The sequence below is a fragment of the Macaca nemestrina genome, chromosome 8 (assembly GCF_043159975.1).
Source record: "Macaca nemestrina isolate mMacNem1 chromosome 8, mMacNem.hap1, whole genome shotgun sequence".
NCBI lineage: Eukaryota > Metazoa > Chordata > Mammalia > Primates > Cercopithecidae > Macaca > Macaca nemestrina.
In genome coordinates this window covers 786065-813752 of record NC_092132.1, presented here as the reverse complement: position 1 = coordinate 813752, position 27688 = coordinate 786065, and the positions used below count along the sequence as shown (strand labels likewise).

The window sequence follows — 27688 nt, the reverse complement described above, 5'->3', positions numbered from 1 at the left end:
ACCCCTGAGCCACACTCAACCTCCTTTTAAAAGTCAATAGGAGGCCGGGCGCGGTGGCTCAAGCCTGTAATCCCAGCACTTTGGGAGGCCGAGACGGGCGGATCACGAGGTCAGGAGATCGAGACCATCCTGGCTAACACAGTGAAACCCCGTCTCTACTAAAAATACAAAAAACTAGCCGGGCGAGGTGGCGGGCGCCTGTAGTCCCAGCTACTCCGGAGGCTGAGGCAGGAGAATGGCGTAAACCCGGGAGGCGGAGCTTGCAGTGAGCTGAGATCCGGCCACTGCACTCCAGCCCGGGCTACAGAGCAAGACTCCGTCTCAAAAAAAAAATAAATAAATAAATAAATAAATAAATAAATAAAAGTCAATAGGAGGCGATAGCTGACGCCTGTAATCCCAACACTTTGGAAGGCTAAGTTGGGCGGATCACCTGAGGTCAAGAGTTCCAGACCAGCCTGGCCAACATGGTGAAACCCAGTCTGTACTAAAAATACAAAAATTGTGGGGAAAAGAAAGATCAGATTGTTACCGTGCCTATGTAGAAAAGGAAGGCCGGGCGCGGTGGCTCAAGCCTGTAATCCCAGCACTTTGGGAGGCCGAGACAGGCGGATCACGAGGTGAGGAGATCGAGACCATCCTGGCTGACACTGTGAAACCCCGTCTCTACTAAAAACTGCAAAAAACTGGCCAGGCGAGGTGGCGGGCGTCTGTAGTCCCAGCTACTCGGGAGGCTGAGGCAGGAGAATGGCGTGAACCCGGGAGGCGGAGCTTGCAGTGAGCTGAGATCCGGCCACTGCACTCCAGCCTGGGTGGCAGAGGGAGACTCCGTCTCAAAAAAAAAAAAAAAAAAAAAGAAAAGGAAGACATAAGAAACTCCATTTTGATCTGTACTAAGAAAAATTGTTTCTGCTTTGAGATGCTGTTAACCTGTAACTTTAGCCCCAGCCCTGTGCTCACAAACACATGTGCTGTATTGAATCAATGTTTAATGGATTTAGGGCTGTGCAGGATGTGCCTTGTTAATGTTATGCCCAGACCGTTTATTCCCCGAAGAAGACCACCAGAGTCCAGAGTCAAAGCTAAGCAGCAAGGATCTTTATTACAGGTTCGAACCTGGAACTCTCACTCGCTCGCGAAACGAGACGGGCAGGAGAGCTCCCCCATTGAGCTCCAAGCAGTGTTATATAGTCTAAGAAAAGTGGGCATAGAATTATTATACAAATCAGATATATGATTGGCTAGTGTTTGAACAAGGTGATTTGGCTAACTATGATTGGTTCCCGCCATTTCTGATATTTCGGTTCAACCTTTGAGGCGGGAGAGCAGTTTTACACAAAGGCAGTTAATTATATTGCGTCAGGTTACCCAACTGGTTTATGGCAGCAAGAGTTTATCTTACTTAAACACGTCTTGTGACCTTGCCTCAGAACTTACAAAATCTCTGGTACATGCAGAAAAACAGGTACTTACAGAACTTACGAAATCTCTGCTATGTGCAAAGATTAGAGAGCAGAACAAAGGGTTTAGCAATAGGGTGTAGCGGGGGGGTGGGTACACATCTATCTTTGTGTCCTTTCATTAACAATATGTTTGGGCCGGGCGCGGTGGCTCACGCCTGTAATCCCAGCACTTTGGGAGGCCGAGGCTGGCGGATCACAAGGTCAGGAGATCGAGACCATGGTGAAACCCTGTCTCTACTAAAAATAGAAAAAATTAGCCGGGCGCAGTGGCGGGCGCCTGTAGTCGCAGCTACTCGGGAGGCTGAGGCAGGAGAATGGCGCGAACCCGGGAGGCGGAGCTTGCAGTGAGCCGAGATTGCGCCACTGCACTCCAGCTTGGGCGACAGAGTGAGACTCCGTCTCAAAAAAAAAAAAAAAAACAATTTTTTTTTTTTTTTTGAGACAGAGTCTCGCTCTGTGGCCCAGGCTGCAGTGCAGTGGCTGGATCTCAGCTCACTGCAAGCTCCGCCTCCCGGGTTCACGCCATTCTCCTGCCTCAGCCTCCCGAGTAGCTGGGACTACAGGCGCCCGCCACCTCGCCCGGCTAGTTTTTTGTATTTTTTAGTAAAGACAGGGTTTCACCGTGTTAGCCAGGATGCTCTCGATCTCCTGACCTCGTGATCCGCCCGTCTCGGCCTCCCAAAGTGCTGGGATTACAGGCTTGAGCCACCGCGCCCGGCCAAAAAAAAACAATATGTTTGCAGGCAGTATGCTCGGTAAAATTGCCATTCTTCATTCTCGATTAACCAGGGACACAATGCACTGCGGAAAGCCACAGGGATCTCTGCCCAAGAAAGCCTGGGTATTGTCCAAGGTTTCCCCCACTGAGACAGCCTGAGATATGGCCTCGTGGGAAAGGAAAGACCTTACCATCCCCCAGCCCAACACCCGTAAAGGGTCTGTGCTGTGCTAAGGAGGAGGAGTGAAAGAGGGAGGCCTCTTTGCAGTTGAGATAAGAGGAAGACTTCATCTCCTGCTCCTCCCTGGGAATGGAATGTCTTGGTGTAAAGCTGACCATTCCCAATCGTTCTATTCTGAGATAGGAGAAAACCGCTCTGTGGCTGGAAGTGAGACATGCTGGCAGCAATACTGCTGTTACTCTTTGCTACACTGAGATGTGTGGGTAAAGAAAAACATAAATCTAGCGCTGCTGCTCTGTTACTCTTTGCTACTCTGTTACTCTTTGGGTAAAGCGCGGTGGCTCACGCCTGTAATCCCAGCACTTTGGGAGGCCGAGGGGGACGTATCACAAGGTCAGGAGATGGAGACCACGGTGAAACCCCGTCTCTACTAAAAATACAAAAAAAAAATTAGCCGGGCGCAGTGGCGGGCGCCTGTAGTCCCAGCTACTCAGGAGACTGAGGCAGGAGAATGGCGTGAACCCGGGAGGCAGAGCTTGCAGTGAGCTGAGATCGCGCCACTGCACTCCAGCCTGGGAGACAGAGTAAGACTCCTTCTCAAAAAAAAAAAAAAAAAAAAAAAAAAAAAGAGAGAAACGTAAATCTAGCCTACGTGCACATCTGGGCACAGCACCTTTCCTTGAACTTATTCATGATACAGATTCCTTTGCTCACATGTTTCCCCGCTGACCTTCTCCCCACTTGTTGCCCTGCTACACTCCCCTCGCTAAGATAGGAAAAATAATGATCAATAAATACTGAGGGAACTCAGAGGCTGGTGCTGGTGCGAGTCCTCAGTATGCTGAGCACCAGTCCTCTGGGCCCACTGTTCTTTCTCTATACTTCGTCTCTCTGTCTTATTTCTTTTCTCAGTCTCTCATCCCACCTGACGAGAAATACCCACAGGTGTGGAGGGGCTGGCCCCCTTCAAAAATTAGCCGGGCATGGTGACGCATACCTGTAATCCCAGCTACTCGGGAGACTGAGGCAAGAGAATCGCTTGAACCCAGGAGGCAGAGGTTGCAGTGAGCCCTCCAGCCCGAGTGACAAGAGTGAGACTCCGTCTCAAAAAACATACAATAAAAATAACCAGAAGAGATAGAAACACAAGAAAGAAGGTCATGTGGGCCGGGCGCAATGGCTCACACCTGTAATCCCAGCACTTTGGGAGGCTGAGGTGGGTGGATTACCTGAGGTCAGGAGATCGAGACCAGCCTGGCCAACAGGATAAAACCACATCCTACTAAAAATATAAAAATTAACTAGGTGTGGTGGTGGGTACCTGTAATCCCAGCTACTCGGGAGGTTGATGCAGGAGAATTGCTTGAACCTGGGGGGCAGAGGTTGCAGTGAGCTGAGATGGTGCCACTGTACTCCAGCCTGGGCAAAAGACTGAAACTCTGTCTCAAAAGAAGAAAGAAAAAAGAAAAGAAAAGGAGAGAGGAGGGGAGGTCATGTGAAGACAGAGGCAGAGATTGGAGTCATACTGCCCACAAACCAAGGAACACCTGGGGCCACCAGTAGCCAGGAAAGGCTTAGGGAACAGACTGCTTCCTGGAGACTTCAGAGGGAGCATTAGTCTCCTGATGCTTTGATTCCTAACTTTTAGCCTCCAGAACTGTGAAAATAAGTTTCTGGTTTGAAGGCACTCAGTTTGTGGTAGGCTGTGTTATGGGAGCCCTAGGAGGCCACTACATAGGGACTCAGGATTAACGCCTCAGAGTCAGAAGAGGCTGGGGTCCCAGGAACCATGGGCTGCCACACTCTGGTCTGATTATCTCCAGGCTTGCTTTCCATGACAGAAAAATATGCCTTCAGCTGTGTAAGCAGTTATGGGTAAGCAAGTTTGATTACTGTTTGGGGACAGGGTCCCACCTGCTGCCCACACACCCCGGCGAATTTCCCTGACCCCACTCCTCAGGCAGGCAGGGTCTCCACATCAAAGAGGGGGTGCCTGAGGCTGGCTGCCTGGGGGGCCCTGAGTGCAGCTCTTCCTGCTTCTCTTCGAGGCACCCCGATGGGGAGAAGGCAGTGCCGCAATTGTCCTTTCTCAGCTGAGGACCTTTCCCATCCAACAAGGAGAGCACAGCCATGCTGCAAGGACAAGAGTGTCTTTATTGGAGTTAGGACTGGGGCCTCTATAGGGGCTTCTGGTTTCTGGGCTGTAGGTTTGTGGGGTGTGGGATCTTGAGTCAAAGGTGGGAGACTAGGGCAGGGTATCAGAGGGTGATATCATCCTCGTACAAGGACAGCAGCAGCAGGACGGTCCAGCCGCCCAGCAGGCCCACGTTGTGCAGCAGAAAGAGGAGCCAGGGCCGTGGGTCCCGTACTTTCAAGATGGCCGGGAGCTGAGGAGCAAGTGGGTACCAGGTCAGCGCCCCTGCTCAGCTCCGCTGCTCAGTTCCCGGCCCAGAGCAGCCCCTCCCCTCACCATCCTGACCATGTCGCAGAGTGCCACGTAGAGGAACAGGCCGCTGGCCACTGCCAGGATCCAGACCTCGCTCTCCTCGCCGACTCCAACCGCGAGTGCCACGTAGAGACCCGCGAAGGCCGTGAGCGCAGAGGCCAGGTTCAGCACCAGCGCTTGGCGCACGGAAAGCCCCGCCTGCAGCAAGGCCGCGAAGTCCCCTGCGGGCGGGTCCACATCAACAGCTCCGCCCTCCTATTTACATGCCCCGCCCACCTCCTTTCGGTCGCGCGCTCTTACCACCAGGCCCCGCCCACCTGTTCCCGGTCTCCCCGCCCAGCCCCGTGCGGCCCCGGCCGTCTCCTTCCAGGCCCCGCCCGCCGCTCACCCAGCTCGTGCGGCAACTCGTGGCAGAACACCGCCAGCGAGGTGGCCAGCCCGGTCTTCCAGGAGGACGCGAAGGCGGCGCCCACGGCCAGCCCATCGGCGAAGTTGTGCACGGCGTCGCCCAGCGTGATCACATAAGGCAGTAACCTCAAGTCTGCGGATGCAGCGGCCGTGGGTTCGCGTGGCCTGTCCCCGACCGCCAAGCCCCGGGCCCCGCTCGCGCTCCACACAAACCTCAGATCCCCCAGCCCTTCCGGGGTCGCCCCCTGGGCTCACCTCGGCTCAGTCTCCTGGGCTCCGGGTTCAGCAGCTCCGGGCTCTCCTCCGCCACCTGGGAGGAGCCTTGAGTAAGTCCCGCCCAGAGATAGAGGAGGAACGCGGCGGGGCGGGGCCCCAGATCACCGCGGGAGGCGGGGCCGCAGGCCTGGGGTGGGGCTAGGAGTGTGGGCTTGGGAAGGGGTCTGTGGGAGGGGCTCCGCGTGGGGTGGGGCATCGGGCGTCCACTCACCAGGTCCGCGCGAGAGCCCTCGTGGGGCGGCTTGGGCTGCCGGAGTTCGCTGGGTGCCAGCTGCAGGGACACACCGTGGCTGTGGCCGCCGTGGCTGTGGCTGCTGTGGCCGCAGGGCCCGTCCTCCAGATCCTGTGAGGGTAGCTGCTCAGTGTCCGACAGGCCCCCAGCACACCCACCCGCCGGGTACCTTCCCAAGAAGCCTGACCTCCGGGTCCCTGGGCAGCAGGAGGTTGAAGAGGTTCTCAAACAGGAAGAAGGCGTAGAGCCCGGCCAACATAGCCAGGAGGAGCCAGGTGGGCTGTGGGCTGAGGCCCTGTTCGCTGTGTGTGTGCAGCCCCAGCACCTGGGGAGTAGGGGCGCTGGGCTGGGGGGGGTCACAGGGCGCCTCCCTCCAAGACCCAGGGAGAGGGGTCAGGGGTCAGGGGGTGGTGTGGGTAAGGGCCCTGGGAGGGCATGGCCTGGGAGTCCATGGTGGGGAAGGGAAGGCCAGGATCGGGGGGTTGTGGGGGCAGACCTTGGGCATCAGGTGCAGGACAGCATCCCCAGTGAGTGCACCCACCGCCAGGCTCAGGCAGGTCTGCAGGATGTAGTGGGTGACCCCCCTGCAGCCAGTGCAGGTCAGCAGTACCAGGCCAAAAACCGCGCAGAGGCAGATGAGCAGCGTGGCCAGGGAGCCGTACAGATACCCTGGGGGCGGGTGAGGTGGCTGTGAGAGCTTTTCTTCCAGACTCAGCCCCTGCTTCCCGGGCGTCACTCACCAGAGCTGCAGGCGGTCAGTGTGGGCCAGTCCCTCACTCAGGCTGACGCTCCTGCCTTAAAGCCCCACTCCCCTCCTGGCGATGCCACATTCTTCTGTGTCTGCTGTTTCAACTTCCAGGCCCTGCTCCCTCTCTCCATCCCTCACCCTCGGCAGCCACTCCTTCCTCCCTATGTGGGCCCCACCTCTGCACTGCCAGCACAGTGCCGGGGTGGGCACTCACTCTCTGCCTGGCTGAGCTGGTCCTGGACGGGGAGCCTGGGCTGGGAGGTGCAGGCTCCACTCAGCTGCTGTTGCAGCAGGGCAGGGCTCAGTTGGACCCAGGCCTCCGGGGTCACCCCAGCCTGCTCTGACAGTCCATACACAGCCATCACGTCCCTGGCACTCAGGCATACCTGGGGAGTGGCAGGACAGGCTCAGGGGCCTGAGCAGACCCCAGTGGGACCCCATCTTACCCCAGGGCACAGCTCACCGTGTCCCACACACTGGAGCTATCGTTGGAGGTGACGAGGGGCACAGGGTCCTGGCCGCTGGCTCCCCTGTGCTGATGACTGTGGTCACTGTGGGCCTCCCTGCCTACCCCCAGGCGCTGCATCAAGGCCGACAGCTCTAGCAGGGAGAAGAGTCAGCACGGCGAGTCTGTGTGGGCTCCAGCCCTGCCCCCCAGGGACATGGAGGCTGGGGACTCGGGGGTGCCCCCTCCACAGCCCAGCCCAGGCCTCACCGGCCAGCGTCATAGGAGCCTCGCTACTGTGCTGCTGGAACACAAAGTCCACGAAGTACTGAGGGCTCGGCAAGGCATGGAAGCAAGACCCACTCCTGACGTGGTCCAGCAGGGCAGCCAGGACGCCACCGGCACTACCTGGAGCCCCCGCCCCCACCGCCTCCTCCAGCAGCTGAGGAATGTCTACGCAGGCCTGGGGAAGAGGGGGCCTCTGCCTCAGCCTTTGGTGTGACCTTGCATCCAGTTCTGCCATCCACCCAGCTGCCCCTGGATGCATCTCCCACGCCAACTACAGGATCTGGCCCCACCAGCCCCGCCCTTCCCTGGGGCCACAGCCCTCCCTGCCGGGCCCAGCTGCTTCAGGCTCCCACTCAGCCCTCTGGGTTCCTCCCTCGTGAGGCCCCTCCTGGGGCTCCTGCAGGCCCCCAGCTGCCCGGTAGTGAGCTCCACATTGTGAATCCCCAGCAGGAGGCCGACTCCCGGGCGTCTCCCCAGGCCCCCGGGCTCCCTGAAGGCTCTGCAGCCAGGCCTGGCCCCCTAGGCCATGGGGCCCTCCTCACCCACTCCCCTGGTCTGCCTGGACTGTCCCTCACCGTCTTGGGGGTCTGGCCGGCAGCCTGGGCCTGCATCCTCTGCAGCAGCCAGCTTAGGCCCGGGGTCAGGGCCTTGGGGCTTTCGAGCAGGGCCAGGAGATGGTCTGCACGAGAGGCCCAGCGGCCAGCCCGAGCGTCCTCACACGTGCCCTCGGGGTTGCTGAGGTAGAGGACGGCGGCGGCACTGAGGCGGGCAATGTACCTGGCCTCCAGGACCGGGCCTGGGGGCAGCCCTGGCCCCTCAGGCTCGCCCAGGCCCAGGGCGTCCTCCACAGACAGGCACTGTGGGCAGAGACAGGTGAGGAGGGGCTCTGGGCCCACCAGGGAGGGGAGAGGCAGGCCTGGCCAAGGGGCTTCCCCACAGGCCTGTTTCCTCTCCCTCTCAGGTCCACCATCCTCTCTCAACCCGTTGTGCCCTTCTGTCTCCCCAGGACCCTGTTCTGCTTCCCCAACTACAGGGGTGCACGGAGAGGGGTCCCCAACAGTGGTCCCCCATCCCCAGGGGACTCCCCTGGAGCCACTGCCAATTTGATGGTTGGGGGCCGGCAGGGGGAGGTGGCCCTGGGGTCCTGGGGAGAAGAGGGACTGTGTGTCCCTGGAGAGGTGTGCCTGTCTGCCCTCATGAGCATGAGGGTGGGCTCTGGCCTGCGGGGAGGGCCAGGGTGCCCAGGTACTGCCGCGAGCCTCCTCCGCCTCCTGGAGTTTGCCCAGGGCCCTTTGCTGCCAGTTGGCAGGGCGGAGCGGGCGGGAAGAGGCCAGGGCTGGGGGACCCGTCGGGTGGGGCTGTTACCTTTCCACACGGCCCGTTGGCGCAGTGCACACGGTCCGCCAGCGTATTTAACAGGCCGCCCAGTGCCTCTTGATCCACAGCTCCCTGGCCGGAGGTGAGGAGGCTCAGCAGACCAGCAGGCGGGGGCGCCGTCGCCGTTGCCGTCGCCGTCACCGTCACCGTCACCACCAGCACAGCCAGCAGCAGCCCAAGCTCCAGCGAGACCAGGGACGCCATACTCAGCTCCCAGCGTGCTCAGTGAGTGTTGCTGTGGCCAAGGCCCAGTGCTTCTGGGCTGGCTGAGGGCGGCTTTGCTGGGGTTGTCCAGGGCCAGACTGGGGCTGGGCTAGGACCCGCCCGGCCCGGCCTGCATGAGGACCTCTCCCAGGTATTCCTGCAGAGCTCTGTGATTGGCTGCTGGAGATGCCTGGGTTAACCATTCCAGCGGCAGATCCTCCCCAGTAGCCTGAAGCCACTGCTGGTGGGGGGCGAGGGCTGGGCCCCTTCCTCTGGACAGGCAGCCTGGGTGGGCTTTTTTTTAGATAGAGTTTTGCTCTTGCTGCCCAGGCTGCAGTGCAATGGCGTAATCTTGGCTCACTGCGACCTCTGCCTCCCAGGTTCAAGTGATTCTCCTGCCTCAGCCTCCCGAGTAGCTGGGATTACAGGCGGCACCACCACACCCGGTTAATTTTGTATTTTTAGTAGAGGCAGGGTTTCTCCATGTTGGTCAGGTTGGTCTTGAACTCCCAACCTCGGGTGATCCGCCTGCCTTGGCCTCCCCAAGTGCTGGAATTACAGGTGTGAGCCACCGCGCCCGGCCAGCCTGGGTGGGCTTCTGTCCTCTTCCTGCTGCCCCTCAAGCTGTGGGGCAGAGCCGGAGTGTCCCCTTCTGGCTCTCCATCTGGAGGCTGCCTCCAAGCTGGGGGACGCAGGGCAGAGGTGCACAGATGCCCCCAGAGCCTGAGAGCTCCCAGGTCCATGCCTCTGCCCCTCCCAACAGAGGCTGCCCAGACACCCTTGGTGGCCCCAGTTGGGGTGGGGACATGAACTTCTTCCTGGGTCCTGGCCTATGGTCCCTGTTGGGGACTGCGATGGAATCAAAGGAACTGAAAAGGTGCCTGCTGCATCATGCTCTCTTAGGCCAGAGAAAGCCCCAGGAAGCTCCAACACAGACAACCAGGAAGACAGACCTGGGCCCTGGCAGCCACCTGGCCGGGCTTGGGGCAGGATAAGATTGGGGTAAGACCCCAGCTCTAGCCCCCGGGGCAGGGAGGCTGTGGCTCCCAGCCCTGCCCTCCCTGTGGGCTCCTTCTCTGGCCTTTGAGCCTAGAGGCCTTATCTCTACTGTGGTGGTTTTGGCAGGAAGTCTGGGGGAAGGGGAAGGCAGATCTCAGGGCAGCTTTGCCTTCTGAAGGGGGAGTCCAGATGCAGCCTCCTGCCCGGTCCAGCCAGCCTGACCCTGAGTGTTGTGGGTGGGGCTGGGGTGGGGAGCTGGGTGCCTGAGGCCCAAGGACTCTGTCCTGCCATGTGCAGGGCGGGACGGGGCAGTGCGGGCATTGGGCCCAGTGTCCTGGGGTCAGGGTGCTTCCCCTGGCAGCCTCACCCTGCCAAGCGGCAGATCTCATGGTGCCCCTCTGGCTGGGCCCACCCACAGTGGTATCCTTCTGGGGGCGCAGATGATTTCTGGGCCCCAAGACCATGACGGGGGCAGCTCTACACGCAGCTTGGAGATGTTGCGGTCCCAAACTGGCCCTTTCCCTCCCACACCACCCCAGGACCAATGGGCTGGCTGGAGGCCACCCATTCTAAACCAGGCTCAAGGGCCTATTTTAGCTTCAGGGCAAAGGTCTTGGGCTGGGCCTGACTCTGTGGCCTTCCTGAGCTGCCTCCCCAGTAGGCCTCAGTGCTGGGCTGCAGGCCTCCTCCATTCCCTCCATTCATGTGACCCCATCCCTCCCCACAGAAACTCTCCTCCACAGCCCAGGAGCAGCCGCTGAGGGTTTCAGCTGCCCGTGCCCCAGCCTGAGGCCGGCTTCCCCAGAGCAGAGGGGTTGCACTCTCCTGCCCCTCAGGCCCACTCTGTCATGCAACAAGCTCATTGCAATTGGCCCATCTTAAAAACAACACTGGTCGGGCACCTTGGCCCACGCCTGTAAACCCAGCACTTTGGGAGGCTGAGGCAGGTGGATCACTTGAAGTCAGGAGTTTAAGACCAGCCTGGGCAACATGATGAAACCCCAGCTCTACTAAAAATACAAAAACAAATTAGGGCACCCAGGCCGGGCGCAGTGTCTCACGCCTGTAATCCCAGCACTTTGGGAGGCCGAGGCAGGCAGATCACGAGGTCAGGAGATGGAGACCATCCCGGCTAACACGGTGAAACCCCATCTCTATTAAAAATACGAAAAAATTAGCCAAGTGTGGTGGTGGGTGCCTGTAGTCCCAGCTCCTCGGGAGGCTGAGGCAGGAGAGTAGCTTGAACCTTGGAGGTGGAGCTTGCAGTTGAAGGGGTGGTCTGCCCCTCCACACCTGTGGGTGTTTCTCGTTAGGTGGAACGAGAGACTTGAGAAAAGAAAGAAGACACAGAGACAAAGTATAGAGAAAGAAAAGCGGGGGCCCAGGGGACAGGCGCTCAGCTTACAGAGGACCCACGCCGGCACCGGCCTCTGAGTTCCCTTAGTATTTATTGATAATTATCTTTACCATCTTAAGGATAAGGGAGTGGCAGGACAATAGGAGGGCAGTAAGACATATGAACAAAAACCTCTGTGACATGAAAAAGTTTAAAGGAAAATGCTGTGCCTTGAGATGCATATGCAAACATCTCCATAAACCTTTTAGCATTACTTCAGCCTATCACATGGGGAGAAACCTTGGACAACACCTAGCTTTCCTAGGCAGAGGTCCCTGCGACCTTTGGCCATGTACGTGTCCCTGGGTAGTTGAAATTAAGAGAATGGTGATGACTTTTAACCAGCAAGCTGCCTTCAGGCACTTGTTTAACAAAGCACACCCTGCACAGCCCAAACTCCGTTAAACCTTGAGTCACCACAGCACATGTCTCTTGCAAGGACAAGGTTGGGGGTAGGGTCACAGATTAACAGCATCTCAAATACAGGACAAAATGGAGTCTCTTATGGCTATTTCTTTCTATATAGACATAGTAACAGGCTGATCTCTTTCTTTTCCCCACATTTCCCCCTTTTCTTTTCAACAAAACCACCATTGTCATCATGACACCGAGATTACATACTTCACAAAGTAATAGAATATCACAAAGCAAGTGGAGGCAGGATGAGATCACAGAATGGTGTTAAAATTAAAATTTTTGGGCATGCATAGTCATGGATAACATCTTATCAGAAAACAGGGTTTGAGAGCAGACAACCTGTCTGACCAAAATTTATTAGGTGGGAATTTCCTCGTCCTAATAAGCCTGGGAGCGCTACAGGAGGCCGGGGCTTATTTCATCCCTTCGGCTTCAACCGTAAAAGGCGGCACGCCTCCAAGGGGGTCGTTTATAGGCCTACCCTCAGAGCGCATTCTCTTTCTCAGGGGTGTTCCTTGCTGAGAAAAAGAATTCAGCGATATTTCTCCTATTTGCATAACGAAAAGAGAAGAAATATGGCTCTGTTCCGTCCGGCTCACCGGCGGCCAGTTCAAGGTTGCCTCCCTTGTTCCCTGAACATTGCTGTTATCCTGTTCTTTCTTCAAGAAGCCCAGATTTCATATTGTTCAAACACACATGCTCCACAAACAATTTGTGCAGTTAAGGCAATCATCACAGGGTCCTGAGGTGACATATATCCTCCTCAGTTTACAAAGAAGATGATAGAATTAGGAGATTAAAGTAAAGACAGACATAAGAAATTACAAAAGTATTAACTTGGGAGAACTAATAAATGTCCATGAAATCTTCGCATTTTACGTTTTTCTGCCGTGGCTTCAGCCAGTCCCTGCATTCAAGGTCCCTGACTTCCCGCAACGTTCTCCCTCCCTTTTCCTCTATATAAATGTGCCATGGCGATGAAGGCTTGTTCGTTCTCTCGATTTTGACGCAGGATTCTTCGACTGGTCCGGCACACTAAAAACAAGCCGATTAAACAGAGACACATAATTCCAAAATTTACTGCAGTAGAGTTCCCAATAGACTTAATCGAAGTCGTGGGGTTTAATTCATAAAGATTTTTTGCCACTTGATCTAACGCCTCAGCTCCAGGCACAATATTCAAGTGACTTTGAGAGGCTTCAAAAATTTGTTCTTTTAATTTAGAAATGTCTAAAGTGAGATTATCTTCTCTTCCCTGTAGATGGCGTCTAACCATGTCCCAGTGATGTTTAGACTCATTATAAACTTGGGGTGTAATACAAAAATCTGACGTATTCCAGTCACACTGTAACTGGAAACGATGTTCCAAGCTCATGAGTCTATCTCCCATCCAAATGACAGTTTGTCTAAGATCATTAATTTGATTTGCCAATTTTTGATCGATACCGGATTGTGAATTCCACAACCTTGTGGAATTCTTTTGCCAATTGTCAACAAAGCTTACTGTCTGAACAGAAGAGTGCAATGCAACTCCTGCCACAGTGGCTGTAGCTGTGACTGCAATTAATCCCATAATCACTGCAATTAAAGTAAAAATGAATCTTTTGGATCTACTTAAAACGCCTTTTAATACTTCAGTCAAAATATGGATGGATGGTGAGGCCTCCCATGGTCGGTCCATGGACACAGGGATCCACACGCCTTCTCTTGCTCTCACCAGCAGAATACGGTGCTGCCAATCAAAAGTCGAATCAATCCAAGTAAACAATTTGCAATTTTCACAAGTTATAGTTTGGGAGTCTGGTTTAATAACTATATTTCCTATGACTAACATATAAGGGGGCTTTACACAACTTTGTAAAGGAACTGTTAGACTGGAATTTAGGTTGATAGAGTAAAATGGCTTATAATCTCTTGTTTCTGCCGGGCGCGGTGGCTCAAGCCTGTAATCCCAGCACTTTGGGAGGCCGAGACAGGCGGATCACGAGGTCAGGAGATCGGGACCACCCTGGCTGACACGGTGAAACCCCGTCTCTACTAAAAAATACAAAAAACTAGCCGGGCGAGGTGGCGGGCACCTGTAGTCCCAGCTACTCGGGAGGCTGAGGCAGGAGAATGGCGTGAACCCGGGAGGCGGAGCTTGCAGTGAGCTGAGATCCGGCCACTGCACTCCAGCCTGGGCGACAGAGCGAGTCTCCGTCTCAAAAAAAAAAAAAAATAATAATAATAATAATCTCGTTTCTATAGTTTGATTTCCAGACCAAATTCTAAGGCGGTATGAAGCCACAGTAAGCCTCCATAATTCTGGATGTTCAGGACCAAAAACAGGACTTATCATTTTTGGTCTTGGAGTAGAGATTCCCTTTTTTCCCCATATCCAAGGGTAGAAAGACTAATTTTTTGTGCTTCTGTTTGTCTAAATTTTCTGTTAAGTCACTATCAACAGTTGGACTCACTAGTGCACTGGGACAGAATTGAGTTTGTCCTGCGCAATTGTGGTAGAATTGACCTCGAGGTGCCCAATCTATAACAGTTCTGAATGTATTGTTTTGTAATATCACTGCACTATCGGCCACACATTCTTCCCAAACTAAATCTTTTGATTCTCTGGAAATCTCCTTGGGGCAAGGTTTCCCTTTTGGCCTAACTTTTAATGATCTTTGATAGGAAAAGTCTTGTAAATAGTTTACCTGTGGTTTGAGTGACATTCCGCTTACCATGTGATAAGTAAATCTACTGGTGGGACTGACAGTAGGTACTTCTACCAACCAATTTTGAATAGCAGGCATTAAACATCCTGGTGCTCTCCCTAGGCAAATAGGAGGATAAGGATACCCGATGGAAATATTTATCATCATTCCTTCTTCCTCCGGTTTGGCAGGGCAACGATCATCTGTGGGACCAGGTACCCACACACTATTATTAACATATACTTCAATAGGATTATCCATCCGTGTAACTGCCCGAATTAAGGGCGGGAAAGGCACATAGGCCCAGTAGGTATAATTAGCTGCAGCTGCTCCTGCAGGCATGTGGAGACTTACCACCGTTGATACAATCATTAAAGCTGTAAGCAGCATTTTTTCTGGGGTTTGTGTCACCTTTGTGCTAGCTAGGCTTTTTCCAGCTAACGGTGTCAGCTTCTTTAACTGTGCCCCGGTCGACAGCTCCGCCTTCTTGGTGCGTGGTGACTTCATCTGTTCTGATATCACCTCTTGGTTCATCATGCGAGTCAATGGTGCTCTATTGTGGTGTTTCCGTCTCCGTGGAGGCGCTTTTCTTTGCATCTCCGATGGGTTCATTGTAGAACTTCAAATGTCTAGTGGGTATCCAAACAGGAAGCTGATTTTCTCCTGGTGAAACACAAGCAACACCTCTACCCCAGGTTATCACCTTCCCTATTTCCCATGTCTTATTTTTGTTGTCTTTCCACCAAATCAGTTTTCCTTCATGTGGACTGTTCTTTTTACCAGTAAGATGTTGTTCTGCAAAAGTAGTAGTCTGATTTCTATAAATGTTTAAAAAATTTAAGGCCGGGCGTGGTGGCTCAAGCCTGTAATCCCAGCACTTTGGGAGGCCGAGGCGGGCGGATCACAAGGTCAGGAGATCGAGACCACAGTGAAACCCCGTCTCTACTAAAAATACAAAAAATTAGCCGGGCGCGGTGGCGGGCGCCTGTAGTCCCAGCTACTCAGGAGGCTGAGGCAGGAGAATGGCGGGAACCCGGGAGGCGGAGCTTGCAGTGAGCCGAGATCGCGCCACTGCACTCCAGCCTGGGCGACAGCGTGAGACTCCGTCTCAAAAAAAAAAAAAAAAAAAAAATTTTAAAGTATAGGGTGCTAGATTAAGCTGCATCTGAGGAGTGGTACACTCCTTACTGTCTCCCCCTTTTTTTTGTTTAACTAACTGAGTTTTGAGTGTTCTATTAGTTCTTTCAACTATGGCCTGTCCTTGGGAATTATAAGGAATTCCTGTTGTATGTGTAATATTCCACTGATTTAAGAATTTTTGGAAAGCTTTACTACAATAACCTGGTCCATTGTCAGTTTTAATTTTTTCTGGAACTCCCATTACAGTAAAACAAGATAATAAATGTTTTTTAACATGGGAAGTAGTTTCTCCTGTCTGGCAGGCTGCCCATATGAAATGTGAATAAGTATCAACTGTTACATGAACACATGATAATTTTCCAAACGAAGGTACATGGGTAACATCCATTTGCCATAACGCATTAGGACACAGACCTCTGGGATTAACTCCTGCCTCTTGAGTGGGCAGGTGTAGGACTTAACATTGGGTGCAGTGTTGTACAATATCTTTTGCCTGTTTCCATGTGACATCAAATTTGTTTTTTAACCCTGCTGCATTTACATGAGTCAAAGCATGAAGTTCTTGTGCTTTTATGAATGCAGAGGATACCAGTAAGTCAGCTTGTTCATTTGCTATAGTTAAAGGTCCTGGTAAATTAGTGTGTGCTCTAATATGAGTAATATAAAATGGGAAATTCCTTTTTCTTACAGTTTGTTGTAATAAATTGAACAACTGGTTTAACTGATCATCCATGCTATATTTAATTAGAGCTGTCTCAACATCCCTTGTAGCCTGTACTACATATGCAGAATCTGATATAATATTAACAGGTTGATTAAAATCTTGTAATACTGTAATGACTGCAACCAACTCTGCCCTTTGAGCTGATTGATACTGAGTTTTGATTACTCGCTCTTTTGGTCCTGTGTAAGCCGCTTTTCCATTGCTGGAACCATCAGTAAATACTGTCAGAGCATTTTCTAAAGGTTCATGTCTGGTAATTTTAGGTAAAATCCAAGTAGTCAATTTTTTTTTTTTTTTTTTGAGACAGAGTCTCACTGTGCTCCCAGGCTGGAGTGCAGTGGCGTGATCTTGGCTCACTGCAAGCTCCGCCTCCCGGGTTCATGCCATTCTCCCGCCTCAGCCTCCCAAGTAGCTGAGACTACAGGCGCCCGCCACCACGCCCGGCTAGTTTTTTGTATTTTTTAGTAGAGACGGGGTTTCACCATGTTAGCCAGGATGGTCTCGATCTCCTGACCTCGTGATCCACCCGCCTCGGCCTCCCAAAGTGCTGGGATTACAGGCTTGAGCCACCGCGCCCGGCCCCAAGTAGTCAATTTTAAAAACTGGAAGATTTTTGTTTTTGGGTAATGATTATCAATGATTCCCACAAAATCAGCAAGGCCAATCTGCCATGCATCAGAATTGATAAAGGCTTGTCTAACTTGTTCCTTGGTTAAAGGAACAACTATTTTGTGTGGGTCATTTCCACACAAGTTTATTATTCGCAATCTTGCCTGACCAATTAATGTAGCTATTTGATCCAAGTATGATGTAAAAGTCTTAATTGTACTGTGAGGAAGGAATGACCACTCCACAAGATCAGTATTTTGAATAATGATGCCTGTTGGAGAATGTGTAGTAGCAAAAATCAAAAGTTGGAGTGGGGCTAAGGATCTATTCTACTTATTTGCGCTGACTGCATTTTTTCTTCCACTAATTTAATTTCTTTTGTTGCCTCTGGGGTTAATATTCTTTTACTATTTAAGTCTGGATCTCCTCTTAGGATAGAGAACAAATTTGACATGGCATAAGTAGGAATGCCTAGAGTTGGCCGAATCCAATTAATATCGCCTAACAATTTTTGAAAGTCATTTAATGTTTTTAAAGTATCTTTTCTTATTTCTATTTTTTGTGGCTTAATTTTTCTATTTTCTATCTGCATCCCTAAATAATGAAAAGGAGCAGAGGTTTGGATCTTATCAGATGCTATTGTTAGTCCAGCGTTGGCAACCTCTGCTTGCAGAAATGTGTAACAGTCAATTAATTTTTCTCTTGTTTCTGCAGCACATAAAATATCATCAATATAGTGAATGATATAACAATCTGAAAATTTGTCTCTAACTGGTTGAAGGACTTGACCTACGAAAGTCTGACAAATAGTTGGACTATGAAGCATTCCCTGAGGTAGAACTTTCCACTGAAACCTGGTGGCTGGTTCTTTATTATTTATGGCTGGGATAGTAAAGGCAAATTTTTCACAATCCTGCTCTGCCAGAGGAATGGTAAAAAAGCAGTCCTTAAGATCAATTATAATTAAAGGCCAGTCTTTTGGGATCATGGCCAGAGAGGGCAATCCGGGTTGAAGAGGTCCCATGGGTTGAATTATAGCATTTACGGCTCTTAAGTCCATTAACATATGCCATTTGCTTGATTTTTTCTGAATTACAAATACAGGAGAATTCCAGGGTGAGAATGAAGGCTCAATGTGTCCTTTTTTTAATTGTTCCTTTGCTAATAAATGTAAAGCCTCCAGTTTTTGCTTCGGTAGCGGCCACTGATTTACCCATACCGGTTTTTCTGTTTTCCAAGTTAATGGAATGGGTTTAGGAGGCTCTACAGCGGCCGCCCCTAAAAAGGATACCCTATTCCTTTTCTTTCCTGATTTTTCTCAGTCTCAATTGGGACTTTAATGCCATTTTCATTTTTTCCTAACCCCTTTCCTGGTATATATCCCATTTTAGTCATGATTTTTTGACTCGTGGGGCTGTATAATGGAGCTGGCATAATGATTTCCTCACCCCATTGTTGTAATAAATCTCGACCCCATAGATTAACAGGAATTGAAGTAATCATTGGCTGAACAGTGCTTTCTTGATTATCTGGTCCTAAGCAATGTAAAATCATCGTACTTTCGTACACTTCTGAAGCTGTGCCTATGCCAAGTCCTGTAACAGCCTTTTGTTTAGGCCAATGTTTTGGCCATTGATTTAAAGCAATGACAGAGACATCTGCTCCAGTGTCTACTAATCCTTCAAACTGTTTTCCTTGAATAATGGCCTTACACACAGGTCTGCTCTCAGAGACCTGACTTGCCCAATATGCAGCCTTTCCTGCCGGATCAGTGCTTCCGAACCCTCCTGTTCTTTTTATCTCACTGTTTCCAACTTTAATATAAGGTAGGAGTAATAATTGAGCAATCCTGTCTCCTGGACTGGCACTCCAAGGAATTGAGGAACTAATAACCAATTGAATTTCACCTTTATAGTCTGAATCAACCACATCAGTATGAATTTGAACTCCCTTTAGATTTAAACTTGATCTTCCTAAAATTAGTCCTATAGTCCCCTCAGGCAATGGGCCATATACCCCTGTGGGGATTTTTTGTGGAGGCTCCCCTGGAAGCAGAGAGACTGCTTGTATGGTGCATAAATCTACTGCTGCACTGCCGCTTGTGGCGGGGGATAACTGCTGTATTGTGGTAACTGGCTTATTCCCTGAGGCACTTGTGACAGTGGGGGTTGTTGTTCCTGAAAACCCTGAGGAACAAAGGGCTGAATTTGGAATGCCCCAGTTTGTTGCGGGGCCTGAGGCCGGCCCCTCCTGTTTCCCGACAGTGGTTGCCCATTTTTATCAAATTTAGAACGACATTGATTACCCCAATGTTTTCCTTTTTTACATCTTGGACATAGGCCAGGTGGCTCTTTATCTGTTACTGTAGTACTTTGAGCAGTTACATTTTTTTTTTTTTTTTTTTTTTGAGACGGAGTCTCACGCTGTTGCCCAGGCTAGAGTGCAGTGGCGCGATCTCGGCTCACTGCAAGCTCCGCCTCCCGGGTTCCCGCCATTCTCCTGCCTCAGCCTCCTGAGTAGCTGGGACTACAGGCGCCCGCCACCGCGCCCGGCTAATTTTTTGTATTTTTAGTAGAGACGGGGTTTCACTGTGGTCTCGATCTCCTGACCTTGTGATCCGCCCGCCTCGGCCTCCCAAAGTGCTGAGATTACAGGCTTGAGCCACCGCGCCCGGCCTACATTTTGTTTATTTGAGACTAGGCAATTCTTTTTTAGATGACCAATTTGACCACAATTATAACATCTTCCCCCAAACATTCTAACCTGTCCTCCTAAAGCAACTCCTGTGATAGCTTGAGCCATAAGCATAGCTTTATGCATAGCTCCTCCAATTCCATCACAGGCTTTAAAGTACTCTGAGATTACATCTGATCCTGCGGGAACCCTTCCTTTTAATGGCTTAATGGCTGATTGACAATCAGGATTGGCGTTTTCATATGCCATCAACTCCACTATGACCTTACGGGCATTTTCATCGGTAATTGACTTGAGCAGCATCTTGAAGTCTTGCTACAAAATCAGGGTAGGGCTCTTTAGAGCCTTGTCTTATTGTATTAAAGGAGCGGCAGGCAGTTCCTGGGTCTTGGATTTTCTCCCAGGCCCTAAGGCAGATAGCCCTGATTTGCTCAATGGCTTCATTTGGCATTATTAACAGTGCTCCAATTTTGACCTATTCCTAATAGTTGATCTGCATCTATGTTAATTGGAGGATTGGCAGTCCTATTTTTTCGGACCTGCACTTGTGCCCCATCAATCCACCAAGTCTTTTTTTTTTTTTTTTTTTTTTGAGACAGAGTCTTGCTCTGTCGCCCAGGCTGGGGTGCAGTGGCCGGATCTCAGCTCACTGCAAGCTCCGCCTCCCGGGTTCATGCCATTCTCCTGCCTCAGCCTCCCGAGTAGCTGGGACTACAGGCGCCCGCCACCACGCCGGGCTAGTTTTTTGTATTTTTTAGTAGAGACGGGGTTTCACCGTGTTAGCCAGGATGGTCTCGATCTCCTGACCTCGTGATCCGCCCGTCTCGGCCTCCCAAAGTGCTGGGATTACAGGCTTGAGCCACCGCGCCCGGCCTCCACCAAGTCTTAAATTGTAAAAATTGAGAGGGTGAGAGTGAGGATTTTGCCAGAATCTCCCAATCATAAGGAATGAGTCTATGTCCATGAGCAATGGAATCTAATAATGTTCTCATGTAAGGAGAGTTGGGTCCATACTGTTTTACTCCTTCTTTCATTTCTTTTAGCATTTTTATAGAAAAGGACTTATATCTGGCTTCAGCTACGGGAAGCTCTCCCTCTTGGGCCCCTTCTCCAGATGGTCTTGCTTCTAATATTACTGGGAATTGCCACACTTCAATATCTCCTTGTTTTCTTGCCTCATCAATAATTTTATGTAACGCACTACCCTGTGTACTAGGCGGTGCTGTAGGATTAAGTTTCATGGTGGGCGGCTGAGGATATGGCGCCCTGCCCTGTGGTGCTGGAAATGTTCCTGGCTGTCCACATGGATTTTCTAGGGGCAGCCGATACCGCAGTTCGGCTGGCGGCCAGTATTGATAGGCTACTGGCGGCTGGGTCTTATCTTCTACCGGCTGATATTGTGGACACTGCATTTGGAATGGCATTGCCATGATAGAGACTCTATCTTTTTCTATTTGATCTTCTTTTGGAGTTTGTACTTGTTTAACCTGCATTTGAGGTTGTAAAGTTACAGGAATCTGAGCTGCTGGAAGAGCAGTTGGCCATCGTGGTTTAGACTCTGATGGCTCTGCTAATTCTGGATTTTTTTTCTTCTAATTTTAACGTTTCAGGATATACTACCTCCTGTAATTGATTATTGTCAACATTTTGCGTTGACCGAGCCATAGCCGGCTCTGATAACACATTCACAGTGTGAACTTTCCTTTCCTTTCTGGGATTCTATCCCTGCCTCTTTTTCACAATCTACTGCACAGCTTTTAGGGACATCAGAAATTGGAACGCTATCTTCTTCTGTTTGAAACGGTTCTAAAGCTACTTTAATAATGATCCAATCATTCCATACTGTGAGTGGAATGATTTTACCTTCCCTACTTGCTTGTTTTAATTATTTGCCAATTTTTCCCCAGTCTTTTAGATCTAAAGTTCCCTGTTCCAGAAACCATGGACAAAACTGCTCTATTGTTTGAAATAGCGTAATTAGATTTTTGGTAGAGACTTTAACTCCCCCTCTTTTTAAGAGAATTTTAATAAAGCTGCGATAAGAGGCATATTTACTCTTAGTTTGCCCCATTGTTACCCTAGGTTCTTCCGAGCGCACAAGCTTACCGCAAGGCTGACTGTAGACGTACTCGGGAGTCTCTTGTCGACTTGTCCTCAATGACCATGCTCCAGCGTACCTTCACCTTAGAGAAAAGCTTCCACGTTGGGCACCAGTTGAAGGGGTGGCTTGCCCCTCCACACCTGTGGGTGTTTCTCGTTAGGTGGAACGAGACACTTGAGAAAAGAAATAAGACACAGAGACAAAGTATAGAGAAAGAAAAGCGGGGGCCCAGGGGACCGGCGCTCAGCTTACAGAGGACCCACGCCGGCCCCGGTCTCTGAGTTCCCTTAGTATTTATTGATAATTATCTTTACCATCTCAAGGATAAGGGAGTGGCAGGACAATAGGATCGTTGTAGGGAGGAAATCGGCAGTAAGACATATGAACAAAAACCTCTGTGACATGAATAAGTTTAAAGGAAAATGCTGTGCCTTGAGATGCATATGCAAACATCTCCATAAACCTTTTAGCATTACTTCAGCCTATCACATGGGGAGAAACCTTGGACAACACCTAGCTTTCCTAGGCAGAGGTCCCTGCGACCTTTGGCCGTGTACGTGTCCCTGGGTAGTTGAAATTAAGAGAATGGTGATGACTTTTAACCAGCAAGCTGCCTTCAGGCACTTGTTTAACAAAGACACATCCTGCACAGCCCCAAATCCATTAAACCTTGAGTCACCGCACATGTCTCTTGCAAGGACAAGGTTGGGGGTAGGGTCACAGTTTAACAGCATCTCAAATACAGGACAAAATGGAGTCTCTTATGGCTACTTCTTTCTATATAGACACAGTAACAGGCTGATCTCTCTTTCTTTTCCCCACAGCAGTGAGCTGAGATTGCACTACTGCACTCCAGCCTGGGTGACAGAGCAAGACTCCGTCTCAAAAAAAAAAAAAAAAAAAAGGCACCCAGAGTGGTGGTGGGCGCCTGTGGTCCCAGCAACTCTGGAGGCTGAGGCAGAATTGCTTGAGCCCAGGAGGTGGAGGCTGCAGTGAACCACGATCGCATCATGCACTCATGCACTCCAGCCTGGGCAACTGGGCAAGACCCTGACTCTAAAGACGACAAAACAAAAAAAAACATAAGCCCATGTTCACTAGCAGCATTATTCAAAAGATGGAAGCAATTCAAATATCCAAACACGCGTGAGTGAACGCACTGTGGCTCATCCACAGTGGAACATGATTCAGCCTGAAGAAGGAAGGAAACCGGCCTGCGCTGTGACTTGGATGCACCTTGAGGACACTGTGATGAGCAAAGGCAGCCAGACACGAAAGGGCAAGGACGGTGTGATCTAACTCACGTGAGGACCCCAGTCAGTCAAATTCGTGGAGACAGAAATGTGGGCGGCAAGCCACCCAGGCGCCGAGGCAAGAGACTGAGGGCACGAGCTGTTCCAGTCTAATAAAATATATAAAATAACAAGAGTTATACTAGATATAGATCATAGATATGGTTATACATGAATACCATTAATCATTAGTTTGTAGCAATTACTCTTTATTCCAATATTATAATACTCCTCGCTCTACAAAACCAGGCCATAAAGAGATAGGAGCTGAGGGGACATAGTGAGAAGTGACTAGAAGACCAGAGTGTGAGCCCTCTGTGATGCCTGGGCAGGGACACCGGAGGGCTCCTTGGTCTAGCGGTAACGCCAGTGTCTGGGAAGAAGCCCGTTGCCAAGTGGACCGTGGTCTAGCGGTAGCATCAGTGTCAAGGAAAAACACCCTCTACTTAGCAGACTGGGAAAGGGAGTCTCCCTTTCCCTGGGGGAGTTCAGAGAAGACTCTACTCCTCCACCTCTTGTGGAGGGCTTGACATCAGTCAGACCCGCTCGCAGTTCTCTGGAGGCCTAACCGTCTCCCTGAGATGCTGTGCTTCAGTGGTCACGCTCCTAGTCCGCCTTCACGTTCCATCCTGTACACCCGGCTCTACCTTTTAGATAATAGTAGCAAAGTTAGTGAAAGTACTAAAAGTCTCTGATATGCAGAAATAACGGCGTAAGCTGTCTGTCTTTCCTCTCTCTCTCTGCCTCGGCTGCCAGGCAGGGACGGGCTCCCTGTCCGGTGGACACGTGACCCACGTGACCTTACCTATCACTGGAGATGACTCACACTCCTTACCCTGCCCCTTTGTCTTGTATCCAATAAATATCAGCGCAGCCAGGCATTCGGGGCCACTACTGGTCTCTGTGTCTTGGTGGTAGTGGTCCCCCGGGCCCAGCTGCCTTTTATCTCTTTGTCGTGTGTCTTTATTTCTACAATCTCTTGTTTCCGCACCCGGGGAGAAAAACCCACCGACCCCGTGGAGCTGGACCCTGCAGAGAAAGTAGAAGGGTTTTGGGAGGCCGAGGCGGGCGGATTACCTGAGCTCAGGACTTCGAGACCAGCCTGGCCAACATGGTGAAACCCCATCTCCACTAAAAAGTACAAAAATTAGCCAGGCGTGGTGGCGGGCGCCTGTAGTCCCAGCTGCTCAGGAGGCTGAGGCATGAGAACTACTTGAACCCCAAGGAAAAGGGTGCAGAGAGCCGAGATCACGCCATTGCACTCCAGCCTGGGCAAAAAGAGAGACTCCAACTCAAAAATAATAATAAATTTTTAAAATTAATAAAAAAAATACAGGCTGGGCACAGTGGCTCATGACTGTAATCCCAGTACTTTGGGAGGCCAAGGCGGGCAGGTCACCTGAGGTTGGGAGTTTAAGACCACCCTGGCCAACATGGTGAAACCCCGTCTCTACTAAAAAATACAAAACTTGGCTGAGCACGATGGCAGGTGTCTGTAATCCCAGCTACTCAGGAAACTAAGGCAGAAGAATTGCTTGAACCCGGAAGGCAGAGGTTGCAGTGAGCCGAGATTGCACCATTGCACTCCAGCCTGGGCGACAGAGCAAGACTCCATCTCAAAAAAAAAAAAAAAAAAAAGAAAAAATAATTTAAAAATAAAATAAATACAGGCTGGTCGCAGTGGCTCACACCTGTAATCCCAGTACTTTGCAAGACCAAGGCAGGTGGATCACATGAGGTTGGGAATTCAAGACCAGCCTGACCAACATGGAGAAACCCCATCTTTACTAAAAATGGAAAATCAGCTGGGCGTGGTGGTACATGCCTGTAATCCCAGCTGAGGCAGGAGACTCTTGAACCTGGGAGGCGGAGGTTGCAGTGAGCCGAGATCGCGCCATTGCACTGCAGCCTGGGCGACAAGAGCGAAACTCCAACTCAAAAACAAACAAATACAAAATTAGCCGGGCGTGGTGGCATGCCCCTGTAGTCCCAGCTACTCAGGAGGCTGAGGCAGGAGAATCACTTAAACCCGGGAGGTGGAGGCTGCAGTGAGCTGAGATCACACCACTGCACTCCAGCCTGGGCGACAGAGCCAAACTCCTTCTCAAAAAAAAAAAAAAAGAAAGAAAGGAAAGGAAAGAGGCCGGGCGCGGTGGCTCAAGCCTGTAATCCCAGCACTTTGGGAGGTGGGCAGACCACGAGGTCAGGAGATCGAGACCATCCTAGTTAACACGGTGAAACCCCGTCTCTACTAAAAAATAAAAATAAAAAAACTACCTGGGCGAGGTGGCAGGCACCTGTAGTCCTAGCTACTTGGGAGGCTGAGGCAGGAGAAAGGCATAAACCCGGGAGGCAGAGCTTGCAGTGAGCCAAGATCTGGCCACTGCACTCCAGCCTGGGCAACAGAGCGAGAATCTGTCTCAAAAAAAAAAAAAAAAAGAAAAAAAAGAAAAGAAAGAAGGGTGATTGCCAGGGCTGGGGAGGGGAGAATGCGCATGAGTGTTTTATGGGGATGGAGCTTTACTTTGTTTAGATGGGAAAGTTCTGGAGGTGGACGGTGGTGAGGTTGCACAATAATGTAAATACACTTCATGTCCCTGAACTGTGCACTTAAAATCAGTTAAAACGGCAAAATTTATTATATTTTATCACAGTAAAAATAAAATAAAATAGGCTGGGCACGGTGGTTCATGCCTGTAATCCCAGCACTTTGGGAGGCCAGTGGGCAGATCACGAGGTCAGGAGATTGAGACCATCCTGGCTAACACGATGAAACCCCATCTCTACTAAAAATACAAAAAATTAGCCGGGCATGGTGGCATGCACCTGTAGTCCCAGCTACTTGGGAGGCTGAGGCAGGAGAATTGCTTGAACCTGGCAGGTGGAGGCTGCAGTGAGCCGAGATTGTGCAACTGCACTCCACCCTGGACGACAGAGTCAAACTGCCAAGGAAAGGAAAGGAAAGGGGAAGGAAAGGGGAAGGAAAGGGGAATTGGAAGGGGAAGGGGAAGGGGAAGGGGAAGGGGAAGGGGAGGGGAGGGGAGGGGAGGGGAGGGGAGGGGAGGGGAGGGGAGGGGAGGGGAGGGGAGGGGAGGGGAGGGGAGGGGAGGGGAGGGGAGGGGAGGGGAGGGGAGGGGAGGGGAGGGAAGGGAAGGGAAGGGAAGGGAAGGGAAGGGAAGGGAAGGGAAGGGAAGGGAAGGGAAGGGAAGGGAAGGGAAGGGAAGGGAAGAAGGGTGACTGCCAGGGCTGGGGAAAGGGAGAATGCGCAGGAGTGTTTTACGGGGATGGAGCTTTACTTTGTTTGGATGGAAAAGTTCTGGAGGTGGACGATGATGAGGTTGCACAATAATGTAAATACACTTAATGGCCCTGACCTGTGTACTTAAAATCAGATAAAAAGGCAAAATTTGTTATATTTTATCACAGTAAAAAAAAAAAACAGGCCGGGCACAGTGGCTCATGCCTATAATCCCAGCACTTTGGGAGGCCGAGGCGGGCAAAACACCTGAGGTCAGGCATCGAGACCAGCCTGGCCAACATGGCGAAAGCCCGTCTGTACTAAAAATACAAAAACTAGCCAGGCATAGTGGCTCGTGCCTGTAGTACTAGGGAGGCTGAGACAAGATAATTTCTTTTTTTTTTTTTTTGAGATGGAGTCTCGCTCTGTCGCCCCGGCTGGAGTACAGTGGCTGAATCTCAGCTCACTGCAAGCTCCGCCTCCCGGGTTTACGCCATTCTCCTGCCTCAGCCTCCCGAGTAGCTGGGATTACAGGCGCCCGCCAACTCACCCGGCTAGTTTTTTGTATTTTTTAGTAGAGACGGGGTTTCACCGTGTTAGCCAGGATGGTCTCGATCTCCTGACCTCGTGATCCACCCGTCTCGGCCTCCCAAAGTGCTGGGATTATAGGCTTGAGCCACAGCGCCCGGCCAAGAGAATTTTTTTTTTTTTTTTTTTTTTTTGAGACGGAGTCTCCCTCTGTCGCCCAGGCTGGAGTGCAGTGGCCGGATCTCAGCTCACTGCAAGCTCCGCCTCCCGGGTTCACGCCATTCTCCTGCCTCAGCCTCCGGAGTAGCTGGGACTACAGGCGCCCGCCACCTTGCCCGGCTAGTTTTTTGTATTTTTAGTAGAGACGGGGTTTCACCATGTTAGCCAGGATGGTCTCGATCTCCTGACCTTGTGATCCGCCCGTCTCGGCCTCCCAAAGTGCTGGGATTACAGGCTTGAGCCACCGCGCCCGGCCGAGAATTTCTTTAACCTGGGAGGCGGAGGTTGCAGTGAGCCGAGATCATGCCATTGCATTCTAGCCTGGGTGACAGAGTAAGACTCTGTCTCAAAAAAAATAAAAATAAAGAAAAACAAAAAGTAAAATAAAAAAAATTGCAGGCTGGGTGTGGTGGCTTGTGCCTGTAATCCCAGCACTTTCAGAGGTGAGACAGGCGATCACCTGAGGCCAGGAGTTGGAGACCAGCCTGACCAACATGGAGAAACTGTCTTTACTGAAAGTACACAATTAGCCGGGCATGGTGGCACACCCCTGTAATCCCAGCTACTCAGGAGGCTGAGGCAGGAGAATTGCTTGAACCCAGGAGGTGGAGGTTGCAGTTAGCCGAGATGGTGCCACTGCACTCCAGCCTGGGCAACAGAAAGTGACTCCTCAAAAAAAAAAAGATCAAAATGACCCAGGCCATCTGCTCGGCTTGCCACACACGTTTCTGGGTGCTCGTCCTCCCTCGAAGCACCCTGCACCCACGTGTGCCTGTCAAGGACACTGAGGCCCCACGGCCCGACTCGACAGTACCCTTCCTCAGCTCCCTCCGGGTGCCCTGGATCCTGCTGTCC

General features: G+C 51.3%; 2 protein-coding genes, 1 long non-coding RNA gene and 1 pseudogene across 7 annotated transcripts; 1 reads left to right on the top strand and 3 right to left on the bottom strand.

Annotated features, from left to right (window-relative positions):
- Nucleotides 1-4496: 4496 nt before the first annotated feature.
- LOC105488505 (zinc transporter ZIP4) lies at nt 4497-8786 on the bottom strand. The gene is made up of 12 exons (XM_071067593.1): nt 8571-8786; nt 7781-8062; nt 7188-7380; nt 6936-7072; nt 6687-6858; nt 6221-6393; nt 5912-6049; nt 5704-5835; nt 5472-5526; nt 5197-5349; nt 4842-5029; nt 4497-4749 (listed from the first exon to the last, which is right to left on the bottom strand). The coding sequence occupies exons 1-12, from the start codon at nt 8784-8786 to the stop codon at nt 4621-4623; spliced, it is 1968 nt and encodes a 655-aa protein (XP_070923694.1). The 3' UTR covers nt 4497-4620.
- On the top strand, nt 5345-23799 carry LOC139355722 (uncharacterized). 5 transcript variants are annotated; one of them, XR_011606609.1, is made up of 5 exons: nt 5345-5542; nt 5707-5999; nt 7050-8807; nt 17476-17595; nt 22381-23799. It is a non-coding gene; the product is annotated as an uncharacterized lncRNA (long non-coding RNA). The 5 variants fall into 5 exon arrangements; XR_011606606.1 differs by lacking the exon at nt 17476-17595 and having other exon boundaries at nt 5866-5999; XR_011606608.1 differs by lacking the exon at nt 17476-17595 and having other exon boundaries at nt 22384-23799.
- LOC139355650 (endogenous retrovirus group K member 24 Gag polyprotein-like) lies at nt 19155-20015 on the bottom strand (annotated as a pseudogene).
- On the bottom strand, nt 20219-21568 carry LOC139355720 (endogenous retrovirus group K member 113 Gag polyprotein-like). Its single transcript, XM_071067588.1, has one exon. It carries the CDS (start codon nt 20946-20948, stop codon nt 20235-20237), a length of 714 nt encoding a protein of 237 aa, XP_070923689.1. The 5' UTR covers nt 20949-21568; the 3' UTR covers nt 20219-20234.
- Nucleotides 23800-27688: the final 3889 nt, after the last annotated feature.